Consider the following 26998-nt stretch of genomic DNA (forward strand, 5'->3'; position numbering starts at 1 on the left):
CCCACAGCGCAAACACTAAAATAAATATTTTAACCCTTAATCTGCCAAACCGGACATCGATGCCACTATAATAAATATATTAACCCCTAAACCGCCGCCCTCCCGTATCACAAACACTATTTAAATATTATTAACCCCTAATCTGCCGGAATTAAGGTAGAAAAAATCCTATTGGCTGATGCAATCAGCCAATAGGATTGAGCTGGCATTCTATTGATTGTTACAATCAGCCAATAGAATGTCAGTTCAATCCTATTGGCTGATTGCATCAGCCAATAGGATTTTTTCTACCTTAATTCCGATTGACTGATAGAATTCTATCAACATATCGGAATTGAAGGGACGCCATCTTGGATGACGTCATTTAAAGGAACCTTCATTCAGTTGTCGCCCGTGGAAAGAAGAGGATGCTCCATGTCGGATGTCTTGAAGATGGACCCGCTCCGCGCCGGATGAATGAAGATAGAAGATGCCGTCTGGATGAAGACCTGCCCGTCTGGAGGACCACTTCTGCCCGGTTGGATGAAGACTTCTGCCCATCTGGAGAACCACTTCTGCCCGGTTGGGTGAAGACGTCTCCCGGTAAGGTGATCTTCAAGGGGTTAGTGTTAGGTTTTTTTTAAGGGGGTATTGTGTGGGTTTTAGAGTAGGGTTGGTTGTGTGGGTGGTGGGTTTTAATTTGGGGGGGATTGTAATTTTTTTTTCAGGTAAAAGAGATGATTACTTTGGGGCAATGCCCTGCAAAAGGCCCTTTTTAAGGGCTATTTGTAATTTAGTGTAGGGTAGGGATTTTTTTAATTTTGGGGGGCTTTTCTAATTTTGTTAGGGGGATTAGATTAGGTGTAATTAGTTTAAAAATCTTGTAATTTCTTTATTATTTTCTGTAATTTAGTGTTTTGTTTTTTTTGTACTTTAGATAATTTTATTTAATTGTAATTAATTTAATTGTAGTGTAGTGTTAGGTGTAATTGTAACTTAGGTTAGGTTTTATTTTACAGGTAAATTTGTCTTTATTTTAACTAGGTAGTTATTAAATAGTTAATAACTATTTAATAACTATTCTACCTAGTTAAAATAAATACAAAGTTGCCTGTAAAATAAAAATAAATCACCCTAAGCTAGCTACAATGTAACTATTAGTTATATTATAGCTATCTTAGGGTTTATTTTATAGGTATTTAGTTTTAAATAGGAATTATTTAGTTAATTGTAGTAATTTTATTTTGATTTATTTTAATTATATTTAAGTTAGAGGGTGTTAGGGTTAGAGTTAGACTTAGGTTTAGGGGTTAATAACTTTATTATAGTGGTGGCGACGTTGGGGGCAGCAGATTAGGGGTTAATAAATGTAGGGTTAATAAATAAAATGTAGGTGTCGGCGATGTTGGGGCAGCAGATTAGGGGTTCATAAGTATAATGTAGGTGGCGGCGGTGTCCGGAGCGGCAGATTACGTGTTAATAATATAATGCAGGTGTCGGCGATGTCGGGGACGGCAGATTAGGGGTTAATAAGTGTAAGATTAGGGGTGTTTAGACTCGGAGTTCATGTTAGGGTGTTAGGTGTAGACATAAATGTATTTTCCCATAGGAATCAATGAGGCTGCATTAGGAGCTTTACGCTGCTTTTTTGCAGGTGTTAGGTTTCTTTACAGCCTGCTCTCCCCCATTGACTCCTATGGGGAAAACGTGCACATTTTACCAGCTCACCACTAACGTAAGCAGCGCTGGTATTGAGGTGAGATGTGGAGCAAAATTTTGCTCTACGCTCACTTTTTTGCGGCTAACGCCGGGTTTGTAAAAACCCGTAATACCAGCGCTGTCTGTAAGTGAGCGGTGAGCATAAACTGCTTGTTAGCACCGCACAGCCTCTAACGCAAAACTCGTAATCTGGGCGATAGATATTGACGGCAGATAAGAGCCATAGACCCAGCAAGTCTGCCCGATATTACCTAAAAGTTTTAACTTATCTAGTTTGTAGGATAGCCCTATGCTTGTCCCAGGCATTTTTAAAGTCCCCAACAGTGTTTGTCATTACTACCTCTTGAGGAAGTTTATTCCATAAATCAATTACTCTTTCTGTAAATATGGCTAGATTACAAGTGGCGTGGTATATTTTTTTGCATATCTATTTATATCTTAAAACCCTTTGTAGCTCTTTTTTTTATCAAACACCTTATATCACATATCTTTGAGCCCTTATACCTTTTTTAAATTATTTTTATCAGATAGTGTTTACATGAGTTTAATTGAATTGTAATTAAAAGTGTATTTATGTTGTATTTAATGCAACATTTCCCCCCCCCCCTACACTTTATGCAAGCTTTCAAGTTGTGCTAGCCTGATGACTGCAAATCTTGATTGCACTCGAGCAAACTTGTAATATGCGTGTTATTCCTGACACGCACAAAAAGCCGGAAAAAAAATTATCGCTCACATGCAAATGATAGCGATCCACTTGTAATCAAGCCCATTATTGGTTAAGTGAAAAACCTACATTTAAATATATTATGTCATTAACATTATTTATATAATTATCTGTTATGGTTTACCTTGCTATCTATTGCTTCTATGTAGTACTCTAAATATACTTGAAAAGACGGCTTTACACCTGCCTTGTATATTTTGTTTTTGTGGGTTTAATTAGATTTTGGTCAAAATCAAAAGTCTGTCTGAACAATCAATAGCTATTCTTAAAGATTTTAATAGTTTGAAATCACTAAAAAAAACACTCAAGCTGCTATATTATATTTCTGTGTATGAAAATGATTGGACTAGTAAGGGTTATAATATACTTTTTTTAAAACCTTATAAAGAAGAACTGTTTTTACATTTCCGCTGAATTATTCTTTGATGGATTTGAGGCCTAAATATTGACTTTATGAACTGCATGAATACAATATATTGAAATGTAAATATATAATAGGAGTACTGAAAAATGCAGAATGCTATAGCCCCCATTGTTCAACATGCTTGCAGGCAAGGTTCCTCTGATTTAAGTTTTACTAACTTAAAATAATGGGGGAAACTTATTTTTATTTTTTTTATCTTGTGGCTTAAATTGTAATTCAGAGATGTGAGAGAGGCAGCAATTGAATTGTTACTTAGTTATACTTAGCTATAATAAATACTTTGAAAAGGGAGCATCTTTCACATTGAATACATAATAGATACATATCAAAAGATTATGATTATTATGAGAAAATGAACATTTTTGTTCAGATGTAACTTTTATTTGTTTTTAAATAAAAAGGTTAGATTTATGGCAGCATTGTCTCCTATTTTATATTGCTTGCTGCAGCGTTCATAACAGATTTATGTGTTCGACTAGCACCAGTACAACCCGGGCTTGTTTATAGAAGTATTAAAAGTAATCAGCTCCCAGATTGCAGGAGCTTAGCCACAGTTAGGTGCATGTATGATGTGTTATTAAAGGGACACTGAACCCAATTTTTTTCTTTTGTGATTCAGATAGAGCATGAAATTTTAAGAAACTTTGTAATTTACTCCTGTTATCAAATGTTCCTTATTCTCTTGGTATCTTTATTTGAAATGCAAGAATGTAAGTTTAGATGCCGGCCCATTTTTGGTGAACAACCTAGGTTGTCCTTGCTGATTTGTGGATAAATTCATCCACCAGTCAAAAACTGCTGTCCAGAGTGCTGAACCAAGAAAAAAGCTTAGATGCCTTGAACGAAGAAACATTGATAATAGGAGTAAATTAGAAAGTTGCTTAAAATTGCATGCTCTATCTGAATCACAAAAGAAAAATGTGGGGTTCAGTGTCCCTTTAAGTGGTATAACCAACATGGGTGAATGCATAGGCTGATATAGCCACTCCATACTATTTGGTAAAACTTAAGGACTTAACAAAAGGTTTATTATTCAAACTTATGAATTTATTCACAAACTAAAAAGTGTACCATGTGTGCTTCCACCAATATTGTATTAGAAGCTGTAGCAATGTGCTTTTAATTCCAATTTTTAATATATATTCACTGGTGATGTCCTTAAAAACAAGGGAAATTTGATTTATTGATGTTACAGACTGTGGGGCTGACATGACAATAATTATATAAGCTGCAAGGTATTACTAGGTCTTCCCTTAACTTATATTTCTATAATTATAATATTTCCACCTGCATATTAACCTTTAATTACACAGTGAAGTAATTTTAACCATAGTATGTGCTGGGTCCGGTCAAATTGGATCCTTTATATTTAAAAAAATAAATAAAAGTTAAATATTCAGACAAAAAAAATCTTTTTCTTTTAAGAATCATAATCTTTTGATTTTCTAAGTATCGATTATAACTTTAGTATAACTAAGTAACATTCTTCTGATTTAAGGTCTTTGATGCAGCAGCCACTGTCGAAATGTAGCATTGCATGAGTAAATGCTTTTGTAGCCCAACCCCCTTCTTGTCACTTATCCCAAATGAATGAGTCAGAGATATTTGACATCTCCAACCTCCGAGGTCACCGACAAGCTAAGAAGCAACCATTTCAATTGCAGGTTTATAAATGGGGCTTTTTTCACCCTCTTGTTCTAGACCAGTGGTTCTCAACCAAAGTGACCTCAAGGCCCGGTAAATTTTAGCTAGACATGTCCAGGGCCCGGTAGTGTATATATATATATATATATATATATATATATATATATATATATATATATATATATACATACACACATATATAAAGTGAGCAGCAGGGACAGGCTGATCAGCCAGGCAAATAGGACCTGGACCAAGGGACTAGCAAGTAGGGGGGCCCACAAATGACATCTCCACGGATCCTGGTGCATTCCTTAAGCTGGAGTTTTCAGTTGCCCTATCAGTAACTAAGCAAAAAAGTGTGGGTTTAGTGGGGGCCCTGGCAGGGGTCTGTCGCTGTGAGGGCCATGGAGTGTGGGGTCTGGCCCTGGAGGTTGGGTGCCCTTTCTCTGGACCTTAATGTTGTGGGTCCTGGCTCTGGAGGTTAAGGGGCCTGTTGGGGGCATGGCAGGGAGGCTACCATGTTCATTTGCATAAAATGTAATACATTTTAGTCAGTGTGAGACAGTGTTCCTGGGGCCTTGATTGGTCTCAGTCTGCCCCTGGTGTTCAGTGGGGGCATGACAGCTTGGGGCCCACCAGCAGGGCTATCACGGCCCGGTACTGGGCCACGGCCCGGCTGTTGAGAAACCAGGTTCTAGACCTTATTGTGACTTGATCACCTTCATTCATTAAGAAATTCTAAACAAATATTTTGCAAGTATATTCCATTTGTAAGTATTGTTGACTGGTAGGAAAACAGGCGATTTTGTGTTGCAAAAAACTGCATTTATGTTAAGTAGAAGTGTCCTTCAACACCAAATGGTTTGGAAATCAACATTGTTCAGATTCCAATCTAAATAACACAATTGTTCATAGAAAAGCTGTTTTTATTGTCTGCAATGTTGGCTTATTCGTGGTGTGCCATGTGTTTACAGGGAACCTGCATAGACCAGCAAGTGACAGATTGTAGCCTGGGTGACAGGAATACTACGGCAGGCTTCAGTACACAAGGTATGTACAAAACAACTTCTCTCTTTCTTGACCATGTACATGTGTGACATCTAAATAAGACTTAATAATGAAAAAATAACAATATATATGACTTTATTCTTCTGTTATTCCACCCAACCAAACTATTAGTGAAATAAATTACGATGTAGCAAGCAACTTTACAGTTTGTGCTATGAGAGATAGGGTTTGAAGTAACCAGGCCCTAGGCTAATGTCACACTTCAGCCATTTTAACAAAGCATTCTCATGAAATCTGCAAAGCTAGCACAGGATTAAAAAATAATTGTATTCTAAGAATTTGTATTGCTGACTAACTGACATTTGTAAAACCAAACTAATTGAACTGTCACAAACAAAATCTAGCAACCAGAACATCTAATTGTCAGTCAGCAAAATGTATACACAAAAGTAAGTTTAAGTAAAGTCTCAGTAAATAAGATATCATTTGTTCCAATTGAAATTATCATGTTAGATATAAAAAGGTTGTAATCTGAGGTATAGTGAGCCCTTAAAAGGATATAAAGCTTTAGTAAGAAAATAATTAATTAGAGCGTGTTCTTATTGCATTCTTTCTTGCTGTTCTACAGTATGTGTTTATCTCCTGCAAAACACACAGAAAACCTGACATTTGCCAGCAGATACTCAGTAATCTTTAAAAGTAAAACTAGGGGAAGTCAGTTACATTTGGCGCCAAAGAATCAAGCCCAGGGCCACATCAAGGTTTCCCCCTTCCTGGGACCCTAAACCAGCACCCACAAAATGCATACTTTCAAACAAACCAACTGGGAACCTCCCAGGGTGATACAGGTTATTGTAATCTCCCCTATGTAAATACAAAACACAGGAATGGATCACACTCACAGACTGGACTGGGTACACATCCTAAGCCACTGTTAACTACACAGCCCTGACCACTGACAGACAGTTGCACAGTTCCCAGAAACCCAGGCAGTTAACCCCTGAACATCCTGGGTGACAGGCCCACAGGGAAGCATTACAAACATTATAAACACAACACACAGAAAACCTGGCACTCACCAGCAGATACTCAGTAATGTTTAAAAGCAAAACTGGGGAAAGTCGGTTACATTTAGTCCTGGGCTTGATCCTTTGGCACCAAATGTAACTGACTTCCCCCAGTTTTGCTTTTAAACATTACTGAGTATCTACTGGCGAGTGCCAGGTTTTCTGTGTGTTGTGTTTATAATGTTTGTAATGCTTCCCTGTGGGCCTGTCACCCAGGCTGTTCAGGGGTTAACTGCCTGGGTTTCTGGGAACTGTGCAGCTGTCTGTCAGTGGTCAGGGTTGTGTAGTTACAGTGGCTTAGGATGTGTACCCAGTCCAGTCTGTGAGTGCGGTCCATTCCTGTGTTTTATCTCCTGCAAAGACACAAATAATTAACCTATCATAAAAGTCATCTCTGGAGCAGTGATACACTTTGCTGATCCTGAGTGGAACTCGGCTAGTGTTTGGTGGCAATACACACATGCCACCTCTGATTGGTGACCTTATTCGCTAAAGACCAATAGAGAATTGGCAGACTTAAGAAGGCTTTAACTATTTGTTTGACAACACATAGTTATAAGAAAGTAATAGTGTGAAAACATAATTTTGTTATTGCAGCTTTTAGTCCCTTTAAGGTAAGGCTTTTGCATTAACATTATACTGTATAGCCCAAATATATACAACATTTAGGGCCAGTAACAAGTGGAGCGCTATTATTTGCGTGCAAGCAATATCAGGGTTTCAGGGTTTCACGTTCGTTTGCGTGCAAGTTAAAATTACAAGCGGACAGTAAATGCAAACACGTGAGCACAATCTCAATTTACACTAGAATGATTACCGCGTCCTCAGAACTGTGGTTAACCATTTCACAAAACTAAAAATACATTACAAAATACACTTACACCCATAATAACACAATCTAATCACATAATCTAATCTAATAAACATTACTTAAATCTCGGGTGTTAGAAAAGAAAGCAGGCAAAGGTATAGAGATAGATACATATACATGTCTAAATATAGATCTATATTATGTATGTGTGTATATATATATATATATATATATATATATATATATGTCTGTGTGTGTGTGTGTGTGTATTTACATATATACACATATAAACAAACCAGTCCAGCACTCACTCATTGAAAACAGCTCCCAGGGTGCATGCAAAATAGTAATACAAACAGTGTTCATGAAAAAGCAAGCACTCACTGGCGTTTTCCACAGTACACATATAAACACATAAATACATATGAACACACATATAGACATATATATATAAATATATATATATATATATATATATATATATATATATATATATATATATATACCTGTGTGTATATATATATATATATATATATATATATATGTGTGTGTGTGTGTTTTTTTCCACTTTGTAATACGAGCGCAACCCGACACACCCAAAAAGTTTACTTCTAGTGCAGTTATCATGCGAGCAAAAGCGCTAAATAGCGCTTCACTCGTAATATGGCCCTTTATAAGTTCATTATTTCTGAGTAGGGTTTGCCTGCCCTGCAACTTTGCTTCTACAGATTTGTACACAGTTGATAGCAGATTATGTTTAAAACTGATACATTTAAATTATGAAGAAAAAAAAACTGCACATAAAATAAAGAAATCATGTGTAGTCATTGATGTAAAGGATGTTGGAGGTCTTATAATCTAAACCAGCCTCTAAGTCAAATATCACAATTTTTTTCATCTCCAGTCCTTATGTACCACTAACAGGCTGGAGTTAAAAAAATGATGAGCCAGATTACGAGTGATAAGGGGTATATTGCGGGTGTTTGCGTGCAATGGGTTTTTCGCTCATATTACAAGTTGAAAGTAAACTCGATTGTTTGAGTACAATCGCGATTTATGCTACGTTTGCCATATCCTCAGAGCGCTGATTAGCTGCAAAACAAAAATATGTCACAAAACACAGCAAAAATACATTACAAAGTACAGTTACATTCATAATACCACTATCTGATAAAAATATTGCACAACAAGTTCTAAGGGCTCAAAGATATGAGGTCTCAGGTGTTCTAACATTGAGATACACACATATGCATGCCTAAATATGTATGTGTGTGTATATATATATACTTTGTACATATATCTTCCAATTCATGCACTCCTTCCTTTAGGGGTCTCCTATATAGCCCAGGTGTCCCCTAAAAAAATATTCATATGTATTAATGTGGAATGGAGGGCACTCACAGGTCTTGATTAAATTTCAAAGTTTTTTTTATTAGCAATAAAAATTCACATGAGTCGAAGTTTCGGCTCTACAAGTGAGCCTATTTCAAGACAATCTTGTTTCTCTATTTTGATGTGTTCAAGCCACCATTCCTAAATGCCACATATATATATATATATATATATATATATATATATATATATATATATATATATATATATATGTGTGTGTGTGTGGGTGGGTGGGTGTGTACATGCATATTTATGTATTTATATGTATTTACAGACAGACATATATACACATATAAACACATAAATACATATGTACACATATCTAGACATACAGTATATAGAAGTGCATTAGAGTCCTTTGCAGTTAAGTACTTGAAAACATGAAATAACATATTTATGCAATATTCATATTTAATAAAGGTTTTAACTATGTCTTTACTGTAAATATTTCATATTCCAATGTTCTGCACATAGGGGAATATGTTCTATGTATTTATAAATAGATATCCCTAGATACTGTATATCTGTATATACCTATATATAATCATATGTATGTATGTATGTATATATATATATATATATATATATATATATATATATATATATAGGTATAGATAAATATTGTATCAAAATACCATCAGATATATATAGAAATATGTATTTATGAATAAATAGAACATATTCTGCAATGTAAAGATCATTGGAATGTGACATTTTCATATTTTCATGTTGGGTCAGCTCCCATGAGAATATGCAATCGGGTTTGCGCTAGAGTGGGGTGTTCTTATATATGGGAATAGATTATCGCATGCGTGATATTGTAAGTTTGGCCTTTTGCATCAAGTTAGCGCAATAACTTTTTTACTTTCGACTCGTAATACCAGCACAACCCGATGCATGCAAAAAGTTTACTTCTAGTGCAATAAGCGCTCCAGCGAAAGCGCTAAATAGCGTCCACTTGTAATCTAGCCTTAAATATTTTAAATAACTTTGTTCTTCACTCAAAAGAATATGTTATTGTTATTGCTCCACTTGTATATGTGTATATATATCAAGACCTCTCAAGGGTCTTTTTATTCTATAAAAAAACAATTAAATTTGGCTAAATTCTCCTCATAGCTTTAATCTGTCCCCTTTTTAATAATGAAACCCCTCATTAGAACCTTTCTAGTTATGCCTATAACTTTTTTTTAAAAAGTAACTGGTCCCCAAAACTCCTTCCTTCCTTTGGTTAGGTTTTTATTTACTTACAGAAGTATTCATTTTCAAATTTTTCTGCATGCTAGTATCATATTTGCCTTACTTTTCACAAAGTTTTACTCTCAATATTTTTTTAATAAAACTAATAATTTAACCCTTGTTCACTGGAAAATTTATTTTTTTGCCTACATTAAAAATCATAATAATTTCCAGGTTTATTAAAGCCGCTTAAATAATATGAGGCCCATTTATCAAGCTCCGTAGGGAGCTTGTGGGCCCATGTTTCTGGCGAGTCTGGCGGGTTGAGAGACACCCCCTGCTGGCGGCTGATTGGCCGCAAATCTCCAGGGGGCGGCATTGCACCAGCAGTTCACAAGAGCTGCTGGTGCAATGCTGAATACGGAGAGCGTATTGCTCTCCACATTCGGCGAGGTCTTTCGGTCCTACAGACCTTTAATAAATAGACCTCTATGTCTCACATTGAAATTTTAACTTGTAAAACTGGTACACAATAAAAAAGGATAGTGTTCATTTATTTATAACATTAAAAGGTCTTTCATGGTTCAAATAGAACATTGCATTTTAAGAGACTATCGTGTTTTTTTCTTTTATAGAATTTGCTTTTTTCTTTTGCTTTCCTTTGTTAAAAAAGCATATATGGTAGGCTCAGCAGCAGTAGTGCTTAGTGGGAGCTAGCTGGCACACCAGATGTCTTTAGTTGGAGCTCACTAGTTCATTGCTGCTCTGGAGCCAACTTCAGCTATGTTTAACCCCTTAACAGGGGTTAAACAGACAGTTGTTTGTAAGCCATAGCGCAATAATAAAATGCTCTTTTATGCTCCTTTAAATAATTGGATGCTTTCAAAAATGTTAGTTGTAAAATAATACATAATTATGTAAAATTGCTCACAGTGAAATAAGCAGATATAAAGTATAAACTGTAATCAATAGATTATTCTAACAACCCTCCATGTGCTGTCTCAAGTCTTTGCTTTTTTTCATTTTTGCAGGGTCAGTTGACAGCACTTCCATAATGGTTTCTGAAGTGGTTGATATCCCAGCTCACAGTTGCTCATCAGAAGATCTATGTTCACTCGAAGTGCAGGGATCTTTGCGGTCTGCAGATTTTTCCCCTTATAGTACCATACGTACTGCTGCCACAGGAAGTAGTTGCGCCAGTTTAGAACACAGCCTTCGTTGTGGCTTTCATCCTAACAACTCACAATGCTCTCCTGATGATGATGTAAGTAGAGCATCCACGGACCGCTCACAATGGCACGACTGTGAAAATTACACACAATCCAGATCCTTGGACTCATCGACTGAGAACTTCAGTACATCAGAAAGAGAATCCCAGCTCCCTGTTAAAGATAAAAAACTATCTCAGTCTTTGAAACCTATAAAAATTTGCTGTGGTGTATTCAGTCAACCACCTGGGCAGTGTCAACCATCACCCAGTTCTCAACCCGCAAACCCAGCTCAGCATTCAGGGCGTCTGGAAAAGACACTACAACACCACACCAGAAAATATAGACTTGCAAATATAGTCCGATCTACTAGTGACCCTGTTTCCTGTTCCTCCAACACAGAAGGTAAATGCAGTTCAGTGATACAGAGCAGCATAGAACAAACTAATAATAATACACTGAAATTATTTTATTTTACGGAGCTTTAAACTTTAAGCTGTCCTGTTTTATGGTAGAAACTAGTTCATTTTCCTTGAGTTTATAACACAAGTGCTTTACATTTTGCCTTTTATATAAAAATGCTGCAGTATGAAGCAATAAAGGATAAAACTGAACAATCTATACAACTAGAAGCAGTTTTCAATTACAGTCTCCGTAAACAAAATCATAAATGTGTGTAAACTGTATTTCAGGTGATGTGTTTAAATGAGTAGTTACAAAAAATATTATTTTTATATTTATTTATTTTCTTTTTGGAATCAATTAATTAAAAAAAAAAAACATTTTAGTTTTTATGTGTTTTTACAAACCACTTGTTTTGTTTTATATATTTTATTGTTTTTTTTTTTTTTTTCATGTTTTGCTAATCTTTCATAATTATTTTTTATGTATATGTGGATAATTCACATAAATTTGAATTGCAGGGCACCCTCTTATAATACAATTGTTTTATAATACAATTAGTTTATCATTATAACAGTAAATGTAGTATAGAAATGATATGTCTCACAAGTTATTTGTCAGAGAAATTGTTCCAAAATGTTTGCAAAAGATTCCGCCTCTATAACTACTAACAAGTAGGAAGTTTACTCACCAGTGCTGCAGACATTAAAAAGAAACTAACACCTAGATTACGAGTTTTGCGTTGCGGCTTTTAACGCTGAAAAAATTGCAATTTCAGCGTAAAAGCAGGAACGCACTATTGGGAGTCGTGTCGTTATAGCTATACCGCAAGCATTTTAGACTGTAACACAACGTCCTTTCCACACTCAAAAAAATTATGTTTTTGTGTGGGATTTTCATAGCACCGGTATTACAGATTGTGCAGTGAGGCTAAAATGCTAGCATTACAGCCTATACCGACATGATCCATATCGCCATCTGAGAGCTTATGAGTTTTGTGTACCAAAAATGTTTCACAAAACTCATAACTAAAATGTTACAAACTACACTAACACCCATAAACTACCTATCAGCCCCTCCTGCATCGCAAACACTAAATTAAACTTATTAACCCCTAATCTGTTGCCCACATCACGGCTATTCAATAAATTTATTAACCCCTAATCTGCAGCTCCAGACATCGCCGACACTAATAAAAATTATTAACCCCTATTCCGACACTCCCCGACATAACTGCCACTATAATACATTTATTAACCCCTATTCTACCGCTCCCCGACATCGCCGCCACCAAATAAAGTTATTAACCCCTAAACGTCCGGCCTCCCACACCTCCTCCACTAAATAAACCTATTAACCCCTAAACCGCCGGCCCCCCACATCGCAAAACACTAAATTGAACTATTAACGTAACACCCCCCTAACTTTAAATTAAAATTACAATATAACTCTACTTAAAAAAATAAAAACTTACCTGTGAAATAAAAATAAGCCTAACATTAATCTATAAATTAACCTAAAAATACTACCAATTAAAATATCTAAATTTCGGGGGCATGTCTTAGCCACGGCCGTGTTTAGACGTGTTTCACAGTAGCTCCGTTTAGAATCTGAACAATCTAATAATTATCTTCAACATCTAAGAAATAACTCTACTACTTATCTCTACAAATCCCCTAAAGAATAGATCTGGAATCAAATGATATCAATATCATCTATACCTATTTTTTAGAAACAGAAGACTCTATACGTTCAAGATTGCAGGCGGCAGCCTATGTCACCTTTCCACCATCCCCCCCCCCCCGGTTAGAAATCTAGTCGGATAGAGCGGCCTTATTTTGCTGACTTTATCAACATTCTGGAGGCATACATATGTGGCTAAAGGGTGAGCTGTATTAGCAAAAAGAGCCGGGAGATGCAAGATAACATTCTGCTACGATGGAGGCTGAAGTTGAAACCTTGCTAAAACTGCTCACCCATAAGATGGAGTACCACCATATCTCCCTTGTGGTGGAATTGAGAACTGAGAGAGCTGCGGCTAGGGAAGAAGCCCAACGGCTTCACCGCAGAAGACTACAGCAGTCTATAGCAGAGCGTTTGACAATGGTCTCAATGAGGATAATCGCTTAGAGGAGACATCTAGGGACATAGAAAAGACTCCCTCAAGCCCGGTACAACCAGACACTTTGCCTCCCGCACCCTCAAGCTACAGCATATCATCCAGCAGTGTTGATTCGATACCGGAAACCCTGGAGATGCGGCCGGTCGAGAGGGGATCCCGGTTAGGCTTTGCCCTGAGGTACATCAAGGCTCTTTCACTGAGAACTGCCAATGCTCGGTCTGCGAGCAGTATGTTTGTGTCCCTGTGTGACTTCATTAACAACAGGGCATTGCCATTTGGGTTGTCAGCTCCACGGGAGCGAGATTACATGGAACAAATATTTCCTCCCCTACCACTACAAAGCTAAAGGGATCGGATAAATCAGCCCAGCTACCTGCAGTTAACTAGTTGCATACTTCCAGTAGCTTGGAGACAAACCCATACTAAATCTTATGCCATAGACGCTTCACAACACCGCTACTATATTACAGTCCTAATTTATAACCCTATGGTTTGATATATTGGACTCTGGTATATGTATTTCTTATTTTTGGTACTCAATGTCAATAGAGAACTTTATACCCATACTACTCACACTATATATATTACCAGGTTTCCCCATAGTGTGCACCTTCCCTTAGTAATGTAGGGGGGGAATACATTTAGTATCCAAACAGGTTGGGCTACCTACAGCAACTTAATATACTTATAACTGTCACTTGAGATAACTAGCATACAGCTAGATTATGAGTTTTGCGTTATGAGGTTAAAAGCATTGTTATGGCCCATAACGCTTCATTTTCACTATCGCTGCTATTACAAGTCTTGTCGGTCTAGGTGTGCCACACACATTTTAGCCAGTCACGCAGATCCACAAGATCCGTACCGCCATCTAAAATCAGTAGTTATGAGTTTTACGTTACAAAGCTGTACCACAAATCTCATAACTAAAGTGTTAAAAAGTACACTAACACCCATAAACTACATATTAACCCCTAATCCGAGGCCCTCCTGCATTGCAAACACTATAATAAAATTGTTAACCCCTAATCTGCCACTCCAGACATCGCCACCACTATTAAAATGTATTAACCCCTATTCCGCCGCTCCCCGACATCGTCGCCACTATAATAAACCTATTCACCCCTAAACTGCTGCCCTCCCGCATCGCAAACACTATTTAAATATAATTAACCCCTAATCTGCTGTCCACCCACACCGCCACTATAATAAACCTATTTACCCCTAAACCGCAAGCCCCCCACGACGAAATATACTTAAATAAACTATTAACCCCTGAACCGAAAGCCTCCCACAACAAAATATACTAAAGTAAACTATTAACCACTAAACCTAACTTTATATTAAAATTACAATTTCCCTATCTTAAATTAAATTAAAACTTTCCTGTCAAATTAAATAAATTAATTTTAAACTAACAATTAAACTAAGATAAATATTTAACTAACTACCAATTAAATTAAACTAAACTACACATTAAAAAAATCCTAACACTACTACTACTACAAAAAGTATCTAATTACAAAAAATAAAATAACTAAATTACAAAAACAAACACTAAATTACGAAAAATAAGAAACAAATGATCAAAAATGAAAAAGAATTACACCTAATCTAATAGCCCTATCAAAATAAAAAAGCCCTCCCCCCCAAATAAAATAACTATCTAAAAAAACCTAAGCTCCCCATTGCCCTGAAAAGGGCATTTGTTTGGGCATTGCCCTTAAAAGGGCATTTAGCTCTTTTACATGCCCAATCCCTAAACTAAAAATAAAACCCACCAAAAAGACCTTTAAAAAAACACTAACCCCTGACGATCCACTTACAGTTATTGAAGTCCCGCTTGAAGGATCCATCCAGCTGTCGAAGTCCTCATCCATGCGGCAAGAAGTCTTCATCCGGGCGGCCTCTCCCATCTTCATCCAGCTGGCGAAGTCCTCATCCAGGAGGAAAGAAGTCTTCATCCAGACAGCATCTTCTATCTTCATCCATTAGGCGCGGGTCCATCCTGAAGACATCTGACGTGGAGCATCCTCTTCATACGGTCGCCTCCATAAACTGGAACTTCAATGGAAGTGACGTCATCCAAGATGGCGTCCCTTGCATTCCTATTGGCTGAAAGATTTCAATCAGCCAATAGGATTAGAGCTGCTAAAATCCTATTGGCTGTTCCAATAAGCCAATCGGATTGAGCTCTCATTATATTTCTCTCATCCTATGTTCCAATCAGCTAATAGGATTGAGCTCTCATCCTATTGGCTGTTTGGAACAGCCAATAGGATTTTAGCAGCTCTAATCCTATTGGCTGATTGAAATCTTTCAGCCAATAGGAATGCAAGGGACACCATCTTGGATGACATCACTTGCATTGAAGTTCCAGTTTACGGTGACCGTATGAAGAGGATGCTCCATGCCGGTTGTCTTCAGGATGGACCCGCTCCTTGCCGGATGGATGAAGATAGAAGATGCCATCTGGATGAAGACTTCTTTCCGCCTGGATGAGGACTTTGCCAGCTAGATGAAGAAGGAAGAGGCCCTCTGGATGAAGACTTCTTGCTGCATTTATAAGCACTTTGCCGGCTTGATAGATCCTTCAAGCAGGACTTCAATAACTGTAAGTGGATCGTCGGGGGTTAGTGTTAGGTTTTTTTTAAGGTTTTTTGGGTGGGTTTTATTTTTAGTTTAGGGTCTGGACATGTAAAAGAGCTAAATGCCCTTTTAAGGGTAATGCCCATACAAATGCCCTTTTCAGGGCAATGGGGAGCTTAGGTTTTTTTAGATAGTTATTTTTTTTGGGGGGGTTGGTTGTGTGGGTGATGGGTTTTACTGTTGGGGGGTGTTTGTATTTTTTTTACAGGTAAAAGAGCTGTTATCTTTGGGGCAATGCCCCACAAAAGGCCCTTTTAAGGGCCATTGGTAGTTTATTGTAGGCTAGGTTTTTTTTATTTGGGGGGGCTTTTTTATTTTGATAGGGCTATTAGATTAGGTACAATTCTTTTTTATTTTTGATAATTTGTTTCTTATTTTTTGAGATAACTTAGTGTTTGTTTTTTTTATGTAATTTAGTTATTTTTATTTTTAGTAATTTTAGTGTTTATTTTTCTTTTTGTAATGTTATGTTTTAGTGTAAGGCAGGTTAGGTTTTATTTCACAGGTAAGTTTCTATTTATTTTAACTAGATAGTTAATAAATAGTTAATAACTATTTACTAACTAGTCTACCTAGTTAAAATAAATACAAACTTACCTGTGAAATAAAAATAAAACCTAAGCTAGCTACAATATAACTATTAGTTATATTGTAGCTAGCTTAGGTTTTATTTTACAGGGATGTTTGTATTTAGTTTTAAATAGTTATTATTTAGTTAATAATTGTAACTTTAGGTAAGCTCTATTTTAATTATGTTAAAATTAGGGGGTGTTAGGCTTAGGGTTACGTTAGGGTTAGGTTTAGGGGTTAATGGATTTATTTAGTGGTAGAGATGTGGGAGGCCAGAGGTTTAGGGGTTATTAACTTTAGTATAGTGGTGGCGACATCGGGAGCAGCAGATTAGGGGTTAATAGTTTTATGTAGGTGGTGGCGATGTTGAGGGTGGCAGATTAGGGGTTAATAACTATGTAGGTGGTGGCGATATCGGGCGGCAGATAGGGGTTAATAACTGTATGTAAGTGGCGGTGATATCAGTGGCGGCAGATTAGGGGTTAATAACTGTATGTAGGTGGCGGCGATGTCGGGGGTGGCAGATTAGGGGTGTTTAGACTCGGGGTTTATGTTAGGGTGTTAGGTTTAAACGTAACTTTTTCTTTCCCCATAGACATCAATGGGGCTGCGTTACGGAGCTTTTCATTCCACGATCGCAGGTGTTAGGCTTTTTTGCCGGCTCTTCCCATTGATGTCTATGGGGAAATCGTTCACAAGCATATCAAAGCAGCGATTGATTTCGGTGCGGTATGGAGCTCAACGCAAACATATCGACCACACAAGCCTGCTTTTTTAAAACTTGTAATAGCAGCGCTCAAAACTCGTAATCTAGCGGAGTCTTAACAATATAATGTCATAACTTCGAATAAGGGTCAACCAGATCTCCTGACATCTTAGTAGCACATGGGAATACACTGTTACTGACAACATAAAATCCTGTTCTAAGCATAAAGTCCAACAGTTATATTAAATGGTGTTTGAGTTTGATGCCCACTATCTATTAACGGCACACAATGCTAGACAGATATGACCTGCTGGTTACCAGACAACATATCATTTGTTGTAAGCTGACTGTATAGTTTATAAGAGTAGTTCACTGCAGAGTGATACCTGTTCGCCGTAGACACCTTTTATATGCGCATAAACAGTACTCAGTTTAGCTCTCCTGATAAGGTTGTGCTATAGGTTTTTTGCTCTTCTTTTCATTACTATATTTTAAAAAGTGCTTTTATCATTACCCCAAGTATGACTCATAGCTTCCATATATGCTTTTACGTCTCTTTACAGGCAAATAATGCTGACCTCCATTATGCTCCTCTATACTATACTTGCTCAATGCAGATTAACATTCATTCCACAATTAGAGATTTACCCATCCTGCAGTAATAACCAAGCAATAATGGTCTAAACCTTAGGGAGAAAGTTATGCAAGTTTCTCCTGCAAGTTAATACTATGGCCACTTGCGACAAGGTATTCTGGCATCTGGAAAATAACAAATTCACTTAATTATCTTACTCAGACAAAAGTTTGATGTTATGACCGCCTACTATCTAACTTAGTCAAACTGTTGACCCAAAGCACTCTGAGAGTCTTCACGGGCCTTTTACCTATAAGTGTAGTTTATCTTTGTGTTCTATGTGCTCACCCTTATAATTTATAATCTAACTCCAGATTATAAATGACAATTTGCCAGCCTCCTCTCTATGTACTATTTAACCATCAGATGCAAATAACCTCTATTATCAATGGTCCAAAAGTGACCGTGTGCCACAGTTGAGGTCCTCCCTAGTATAATATCCCCTGATTTGGGTATAAGACTGACCCAGCATAGCTTGGGAGGTATTCTAACTATATTCTATAAAATGAGATTTCATAACCCCATGTTCATTTGAACCACTAAGGGTGAATAGTTCTACTGTTAAATTACTTATTACCGTATGTGTTAACCTATTCACAAAAAAAGCTAATCATTTTATACATGTACTTATATCCATTGTTTTTATAAGACTACATAGCTGTTATTTAGTAACCTGTACCTCACGTTTGCTTGCTTGTAATTTATACATCTGTCGGTGCAAATGGGCATTTGTTATCTTTTGTTAATGTCAAAAATCTCAATAAAAGATTATAAATTAAATTTTTTTTTTACAAATTTAAAAAAAAATAACACTACGAAAAAAATAAACAAATCTAAATTACAACAAAAAAAACCTAATATTCTAATATTATATTTTATTATTTTTGTTTGTTAAGGTATGTAATTTCCAATCTAAAAAAATGTGCATCTAAAGCTAAAACTGGTTGGCAAAAAATCATCTTGGAGGAATAATGGTTACGTATCAGTAAGAACATTTTACTGTTAAGGGCTGTTCCATTTTAAAAATGTGCTGCCCTTTACAATATAACTATTATTAAAATATATACAAAAACTATTTGACTTTTTCAAATGCTGCCTCTAAAATGTTAAATTGCTGAGTTATTAGCAAACTGAGTACAAATATGTGAAATGCCAATTTAGAATTCATGCTGGGAAATCATTTTTTATTGATTCACAGTAACATTTTCCTCACATCTCCTCAATGCAGAAAAGATACCATAACCCAAAGACAACTGAAATGTTGTATGCAATGTTGTAATCTTCACATTGTACACCAAGTACACCATTTTAGGTTACTGTTTTTGGTCAACAGCTCAAAAAAAAAAAAAAAGAATGAATCTTCATTAGTTTACAATCAACTACAAAAAAGTAAAACTCCTGTTGGCAAACACTTAACAGTCCAAATCATAGTATTCAAGATACAACAATAATGATACTCAAGGGAAATGTGTCAGAGAAAGAGATTGATACACATAAGCATTTGGTAATATTAGTTTAGAAACCTATTTGACTCCTTCAATCAGTATGGATACTTGACTGTGTGGGGCTTAACTATGTTGACATTGGGGCCCATTTATCAAGCTCCGTATGGAGCATGTGGGCCCGTGTTTCTGGCGAGTCTCCAGACTTGCCAGAAACACCAGTTATGAAGCAGCGGTCTAAAGACTGCTGCTCCATAACTCTGTCCGCCTGCTGTGATGGGGCTGACAGGAATCGCCGAAAATCAACCAAATTGAATACGATCGGGTTGATTGACACCCCCTGCTGGCGGCCCATTGGTCGCGAGTCTGCAGGGGACGGCGTTGCACCAGCAGCTCTTGCGAGCTGCTGGTGCAATGCTGAATACGGAGAGCGCATTGCTCTCCGCATTCAGCGAGGTCTTGCGGACCTGATCCGCACTGTCAGATCAGGTCCGCAAGACCTTTAATAAATAGGCCCCATTGACTCTATTGGTGAATTTTGTAGAAAAATAATTTAAAAACTTTCCTAAAGGTTTGTGACCCTTAAGTCAGATACATCTTTATCTATAGTCTCAATTTGTCTTATAGGAGATCTATTTTAGAATGTGCATTTTTTAGTTCTCTCAAAGCTGTTATGTATTTCATTAAATGCTTCTTTTAGTGAAAATAATTTGTTTTAGTAACCTAGAAACTTGTGAGAATAGTTTGGATATATGTTCCAACTCTGCAGAGTTTACATACTGATTGACTATCAACTGTTTTCTTTAGTGTCAAAAATTATTTCAATTATTTATTCTTCTTTTGGGTGGAGGTATTGCTATGCATTGTACTGTCTTGAATGTAAACTACAGAGAGTTCATATTCTGAACTGGGAAAGAGAGGGCTCTCACTGATTAGAACTGAGTATTGTTCATACAGTTAGCCACCTGTTTTAGGCTAAGCACACTGGGGTCAATTTATCAAGCTCTGTATGGAGCTTGATGCCACGTTTTTCTGGCGAGCCTTCAGGCTCGCTAGAAACAAAGACCACTGCTCCATAACCTGTACACCTGCTCTGAGGCGGCGGACAGAAATCAACCCTATCGAATATGACCAGGTTGATTGACACCCCCTGCAAGTGGATGATTGGCTGTGAATCTGCAGGGGGGTGGTATTGCACCAGCAGTTCACAAGAACTGCTGGTGCAATGATAAATGCCAACAGCGTATGCTGTCGGCATTTATCTATGTGCAGTGGACATGATACGTTACATTGTATCATGTCTGCTCGCACATTAATAAATTGACCCCATAGTGTCTATTTGGTTCAAGTTCAGTATCTTTGAGGCATAGGGGTCTATTTATTATACTGCGGACGGACATGATACGATGTAGCGTATCATGTCCGCCGCATACGCTGTCGACATTTATCATTGCACCAGCAGTTCTTGTGAACTGCTGGTGCAATGCGGCCCCCTGCAGATTTGACGCTATCAGGGGGTGTCAATCAACCCGATCGTATTCGACCAGGTTGATTTCTGTCCGCCGCCTCAGTGCGGGCAGACAGGTCACTGAAGGCTTGCCAGAAACACAAGGCATCAAGCTCCGTACAGAGCTTGATAAATTGACCCCATAAGCTTTTTTCTCTAAATGACTTGGATGTTAAAGTGGATGTAAATTTTACACTTATTCCCAATAAATATCGCTTCTTATTAACTATCTTATTTATACCGCATTGTTATTATATTAAAATATGCCCAATATAACATTATATTTTATTTTTCAACTTAGCTCCGTTTTCAGTTGGAGCTCCTCCCATCCATTACTTCCTGTCTTTCCTTCACATAACGTCTAGAGCGGTCCCACCCGCTCTATGACGTATTACCAAAGCGCGTTCACGATCTCCCGTTTTGTGTTGTTGTTGTATGCGTTTACTTTCTACAGCCGAAATTGTGTTGTTAAACATTGGTGTACTCGCGATCCTGACTGGAAATTTGATAGCGCATGCGTACAGAGTGCTAATCTTCTCAGCTTTCTATGCGCATGCTAACAACGTGTGCGCGCAGCGCTCCGAAATACCACCGTTTGTTTACGCATGCGCATACAAAGGACGCATGCGCATAATGTTATAGTGACGTTTTGAAAAGGGGGCTGGACGCCACGGGGTAAGACCAATCAATAGTTTATTGATGTGTCAATCAATGTAATAAACGCGGACCAAAATGCCGGGCGGAGGGAGAGAGCAAGACGATTCGGACAAACTAAGTATATACATCAATAAAATATAGACTTTTAAAAAAAACGATGACTTAAACTTATGCTAATTTTGACAGATACAGCAGTTCGGATTGTCTACTATCAGTGACTTTACATCCACTTTAAAGGTGGTGATAAGTCTGATGTTTTTTTGTGACATATGCTGATAAGCTTATTTTTCATTCTCACAAACTGTATGAATGGGATACAGAGTACTTAATGTAGGGGAAAAAATCCTACATTATAAAAGTAAATAATAAAAGTGATAATTACACAGAAAGCAATCTTGACTGCTACATTTTAATCACACAGTTTTCTGATCTCCTACATATTTTTGGGATTTATTATATAGTTCTTTCTCATTTCTTAGTTTATGTTTTGTTCCATCACACCATAAATTCTATGATATACCATCCTTAATGCACAAGTATCCGTATGTTTACCTATTCAAGCCACCTGAAAATACTGTAAACGTAACTTTTTTTTGGAGGGGAGTTCTAATGCAAATGGGTTATTTAATGGTTTGGAAAGGCTTAGAAGATAAAGGCAAAAATTATTGAATTTGCATGCATGGTTTACATACAAACAAAGCAAATACAATGGCTTATAAGTTAGATATTAAAGTTATCACCTCTACATTGCTTTTGTTATTTTTGTTCACGAAAAAAAAATCTTTATATTCAGGCTAAATTGGTTTATTCAATGAGGAAAGCACACTGCAAATGGGATCTGAACTAGGAATTAAGTTAATTTTACATATCTTTAAAATGACATTACCAGTATTATGGTTTGTATTTCCTGCTGTGAGAATTATCTTGAACTTTAACACATTTACAGAATGATCTGACTAGTTTAATGGTTTGCATTTCCCACTGTGAGATCTCAGTAGGAGTCTATATGACTTTTAAAGAGCCTTGTTTACAAATAGATTTTTGTTGACTGGAGTTTAGTAAATTGCTTCCCATGTCGAGCTGGTCCAAATCACATCAACTGCTGTAACGCAGCTATTCGAAAACATATTCTGCAGTGAAATGATTTACATTTTTCTGTATATGTTGCTCTGTATGATGTACAAAAATCATTATTTATTGAAAAACATGATTTAGTATTATACCTTTATTTTAACTAATTATGAATATGTTGAAAGCATTTAAGACTAGTAGGTCTCTTCTTCAGACATGGCTAAAATAATGTATTAGTTTTGAAAGATATCCCTTTATTAATGTGTAAATGCTCCAGCAAATGTATTGTTGTAAAATACGTTTCTTTCTTTTTAAAACTTTTTAAACCTTTTGCTCTTATTTATTTACTAGTTGATAAGCCTACCCAGAAGGCAATCAAGGGGGTCAATTTATTAATGTCTGAGCGGACATAATACAATGTAGCGTATCATGTCCGCTGCACATCGATAAATGCTGACAGCATACGCTGGTCTAAAAGAAAAGAACACAGAGGCGCCCAATGGCCTAATACCAAACACACAAGTTGGGTATCAGTATGCAAGAAATATACTCACAAACAAACTGCACCCTAAGGTGCAAGATAGCAGACTGGAACCTCACAGTTGCCCAGTAAACTGAATAAGCGTAACCGGAAATCCAAAGAGGAATCCTCGCCTGTTGGATCCAAAGGGTTCCTAGAAGGAGGGATACAAAGCCAACATAGTCCAGCACAGTTTTGTACAAAATGTGTGTATGAAGGAAATAGGCACACTTACATATTTCTAAACACCTCCAGGTGCAATAACAACAGGCTGGAGCTTCTCAGCCGCCCAGCTGACTGGTTCCAAAGGTTTCAGCAAATAAAAATTAATTCCCAAAAAGACTCAGGGATAAAGAATATCCCCAGATAAAACACAGCAGCAAGTGTACAAATAAAAAATACTTTATTAAAAGCAACACGTTTCTCAGCCTCTATGGGGCTGTTCGCTCAGGCTAATAAATAAAAATAATAAACATACACTTGCTATATAAAAAACATAAAAGAAACTGATTGGAGAGATATTGATAGGAATCATGTGTATCCAATCCAATAAACATAGTTGCTATGGAAACCCTGGTAAACATACAGAGTGATCTAGCCAGTAACACTGTGTTATTTAAACAATTAAATAAAATGTCAATACATACATATCTATCATATATTGTATACAAAGTTTCACAATGTTTGTACCCCCCATATATACATTGTGCATCTTAATATATACCCACATGATCACATTAGGGAAATCACAAACAGTCCAGATCATACAAGAGAAACGCAACTTTAAACTGCTATATATATGCCCACCCTCTCCCTTTTCTCACAGACATTGGTGATAGCCAAAACTGAGTGCACATTGTATAGTGTTATCAAAGTGAGTCTTGCACTGATAAAACCTTCTAACCGCTGTATAGTTGATCATTCTGTGGCGGGTCTTTTGCTCAAATGTTAATCTGTGTGAAATCTCAATGCGTCTAACCCGAACCTCATTGCATAAAACGGCTGCTGTCAAGACATCCGGGTATCGTGGAACCACCCACACATATGTCAGATGAGATACTAGCCATTGATTGTTCATCGAAAACCTGTGTCAAATGACAACAGCCTAGACATACTAAATACCCTAGTCTGTATTGAATTTAAAGAGAGAGAAGTATTGAGTATTCCTCAAGGATACACATATACAAATAATAGTTATCGTCATAGAGACAAAAAACAAGCGATCATAAGAAAAATTCTCACAAAGCAATTACTGATCCTACTCGGTTGTCCTTAAACCTATATCAATGGTGAAATACTGGGTATGCATTACCTAAAGTCAATCCAATAATTAATACTTTCTCATATGAGAGCCAATACATAGAAACTGCTATAATGTTAGAACATAATACTATAACGGCCATATGCTAATATGCTGAAATGTGTCAGGACTAATCTAGAGTGCATAAAGAGGAAATCTAAAATTATAACTCATTTGTGTGCATAGATATACTGATACAGTGAACGTAGTGTCCTTCGGTACTATAACATATAATTATACAATAATATTAAATATATAAAGTAACTAGAATTTAGCATTGATAATACAAATACCCCTTGTTAAATATATGTAGGAGTTCAATACCCTAAGACCATAATAGAATTCTTATACTATCAATGTGACAAATAATATATAACTATAATAATGTGTATCATGTGATATTAAATATATGTAAATAGTGTGTCAAAAGACAGTCCTAGCTAGTGTTTCAGGGACTAAAGATGCAGTATAATCAGGACTGTATTAAAATGTTTCCTACACAGAAACAGTAAACCTAAAAAATATCATTAGTGATGATATGTGATAGAGTGATCCACTTTATGTGTGATCTACGTGTATATGTGTTAAGATGTGCTTTCAAGATAAGTTCTAAAGCATCTACATGTAAATTATCATATACCAAATCATATATAAATGTAGATATTATTTAATAAACCTCAAACTAATCTGATGTCTTGTTAGAGGCTAGGTAAACTAGTATCAATATATTCTATGTAAAACAGTGACGCATATGAACAAGATAAAAGATAATAATAAATAATAATAATAAAAAGAATAATTAAAAATACATAATTGAAAATGATTAGTGGTGGTTGAGATCTACTTATTTGTTCTGTAGGAATGATTTTCATCATATTCTCCTTGTTATTCCCTTTATGTATATGAGCACAGTGTCGGGACACACTGTGAGATGTCATCTTTTTCTTAATATTATACACATGTTCACTCCACCTCCTTTTTACCTTTCTACAGGTGCACCCAACATATTGGACCCCACATTGATAATACAGTAAATATACGACAAAAGTAGATTCGCATGTCATATGACAAAATGCTCCTCTGTTATGTGTGATCTAAATGATGATGTCCCATATGCTATATATTTGCACATACCACAAAGTTTTTTAACTCATTTGGACACTCTATTCTTGTTTGGATTTTTTTATCAGACCCTTAAAATGGGATGTTATAGTATAGGGTTTTTATCTCTCACTATCTTACTCTGAGCCAAACAGTGTTTACATAGGATCTTGTGTATTTCCCATGGTTTGAATTATATTTAGTAATAAACAGAGGAGGATTTGACTCCTTAAATCTTTCTTGTTTTGCTTTGTCTTTATCTTTAATGAAACATCTATCCCTATCCTCTTCTCTGACGTTTTTGAGATTCCTTTCAATCAAAATCGCAGGGTATCCCTTCTCCATAAACCTATTGCCAATCCCTTTCGCCTGCTCATCATAGTCCTGTATGGTGGAACAGTTCCTTCTGATTCTCCTAAATTGTCCATATGGAACATTATTTTTTCAACAACTATAGTGATTACTTTCATAGTGAAGGAAGTTATTACAATTGACACTTTTGAAATAAGTTTTAGAAGAAACTGTTAGACCAACTGACCTTCCCAGTGAGAGGTCTAAACATTTGATACAATCTTTCTGATTATTATGGAAAAAGGTGATACCGAAATTATTACCATTAAGATGCTTGATGAACCCCACCACTTGTTCATGGGAGCCCCTAAAAATAAACAAAAGATCATCAATGTAATGGCCATAGAACACCAGGTTCGCTGTAAACTGGGAATCATATATATATTGTTGTTCAAAGATTCCCATGAATAAATGTGCAAAGCTTGGAGCAAACCTGGTGTGCCCATGGCCGTTCCTTACTCTGGTACAAAAAATAATTGTGTTTGAGAATAAATATAATAAGTTCAATAATGAAGTCTCTTTGAATATCGGGCATATAGATATCTTTCTCCAAAAAGTGACCTACTGCTGATATGCCTAATTCGTGTTTGATGTTGGAGTATAGCGCTCCAACATCACATGTGACCCACCAACTATCTTTGTCTATTGACACTTTCTCAAATTTAAGTACTAAGTCGGATGAATCCTTAATATATGATGGTAAAGAAATAACAAATTTCTGCAAAAAGAAATCAAAATATGCTGATAGGGAGTCCGTGAGGCTCCCTATACCAGCAATAATTGGACGGCCCTGGGGTTTCACTGGATC

At 36.5% G+C, this 26998-nt stretch overlaps 1 protein-coding gene across 1 annotated transcript in view; it reads left to right on the top strand.

The window, feature by feature from the left end:
* Positions 1-26998, top strand: part of ENTREP2 (endosomal transmembrane epsin interactor 2) — a 1562546-nt gene that overhangs the window by 1432741 nt on the left and 102807 nt on the right. Inside the window, exons 8-9 of the mRNA XM_053717551.1 lie at positions 5468-5543; positions 10982-11563. Coding sequence (XP_053573526.1) covers positions 5468-5543; positions 10982-11563 — 658 coding nt within the window. The remainder of the gene's footprint in view (positions 1-5467; positions 5544-10981; positions 11564-26998) is intronic.

The sequence above is a fragment of the Bombina bombina genome, chromosome 6 (assembly GCF_027579735.1).
Source record: "Bombina bombina isolate aBomBom1 chromosome 6, aBomBom1.pri, whole genome shotgun sequence".
Taxonomy (NCBI): Eukaryota; Metazoa; Chordata; class Amphibia; order Anura; family Bombinatoridae; genus Bombina; species Bombina bombina.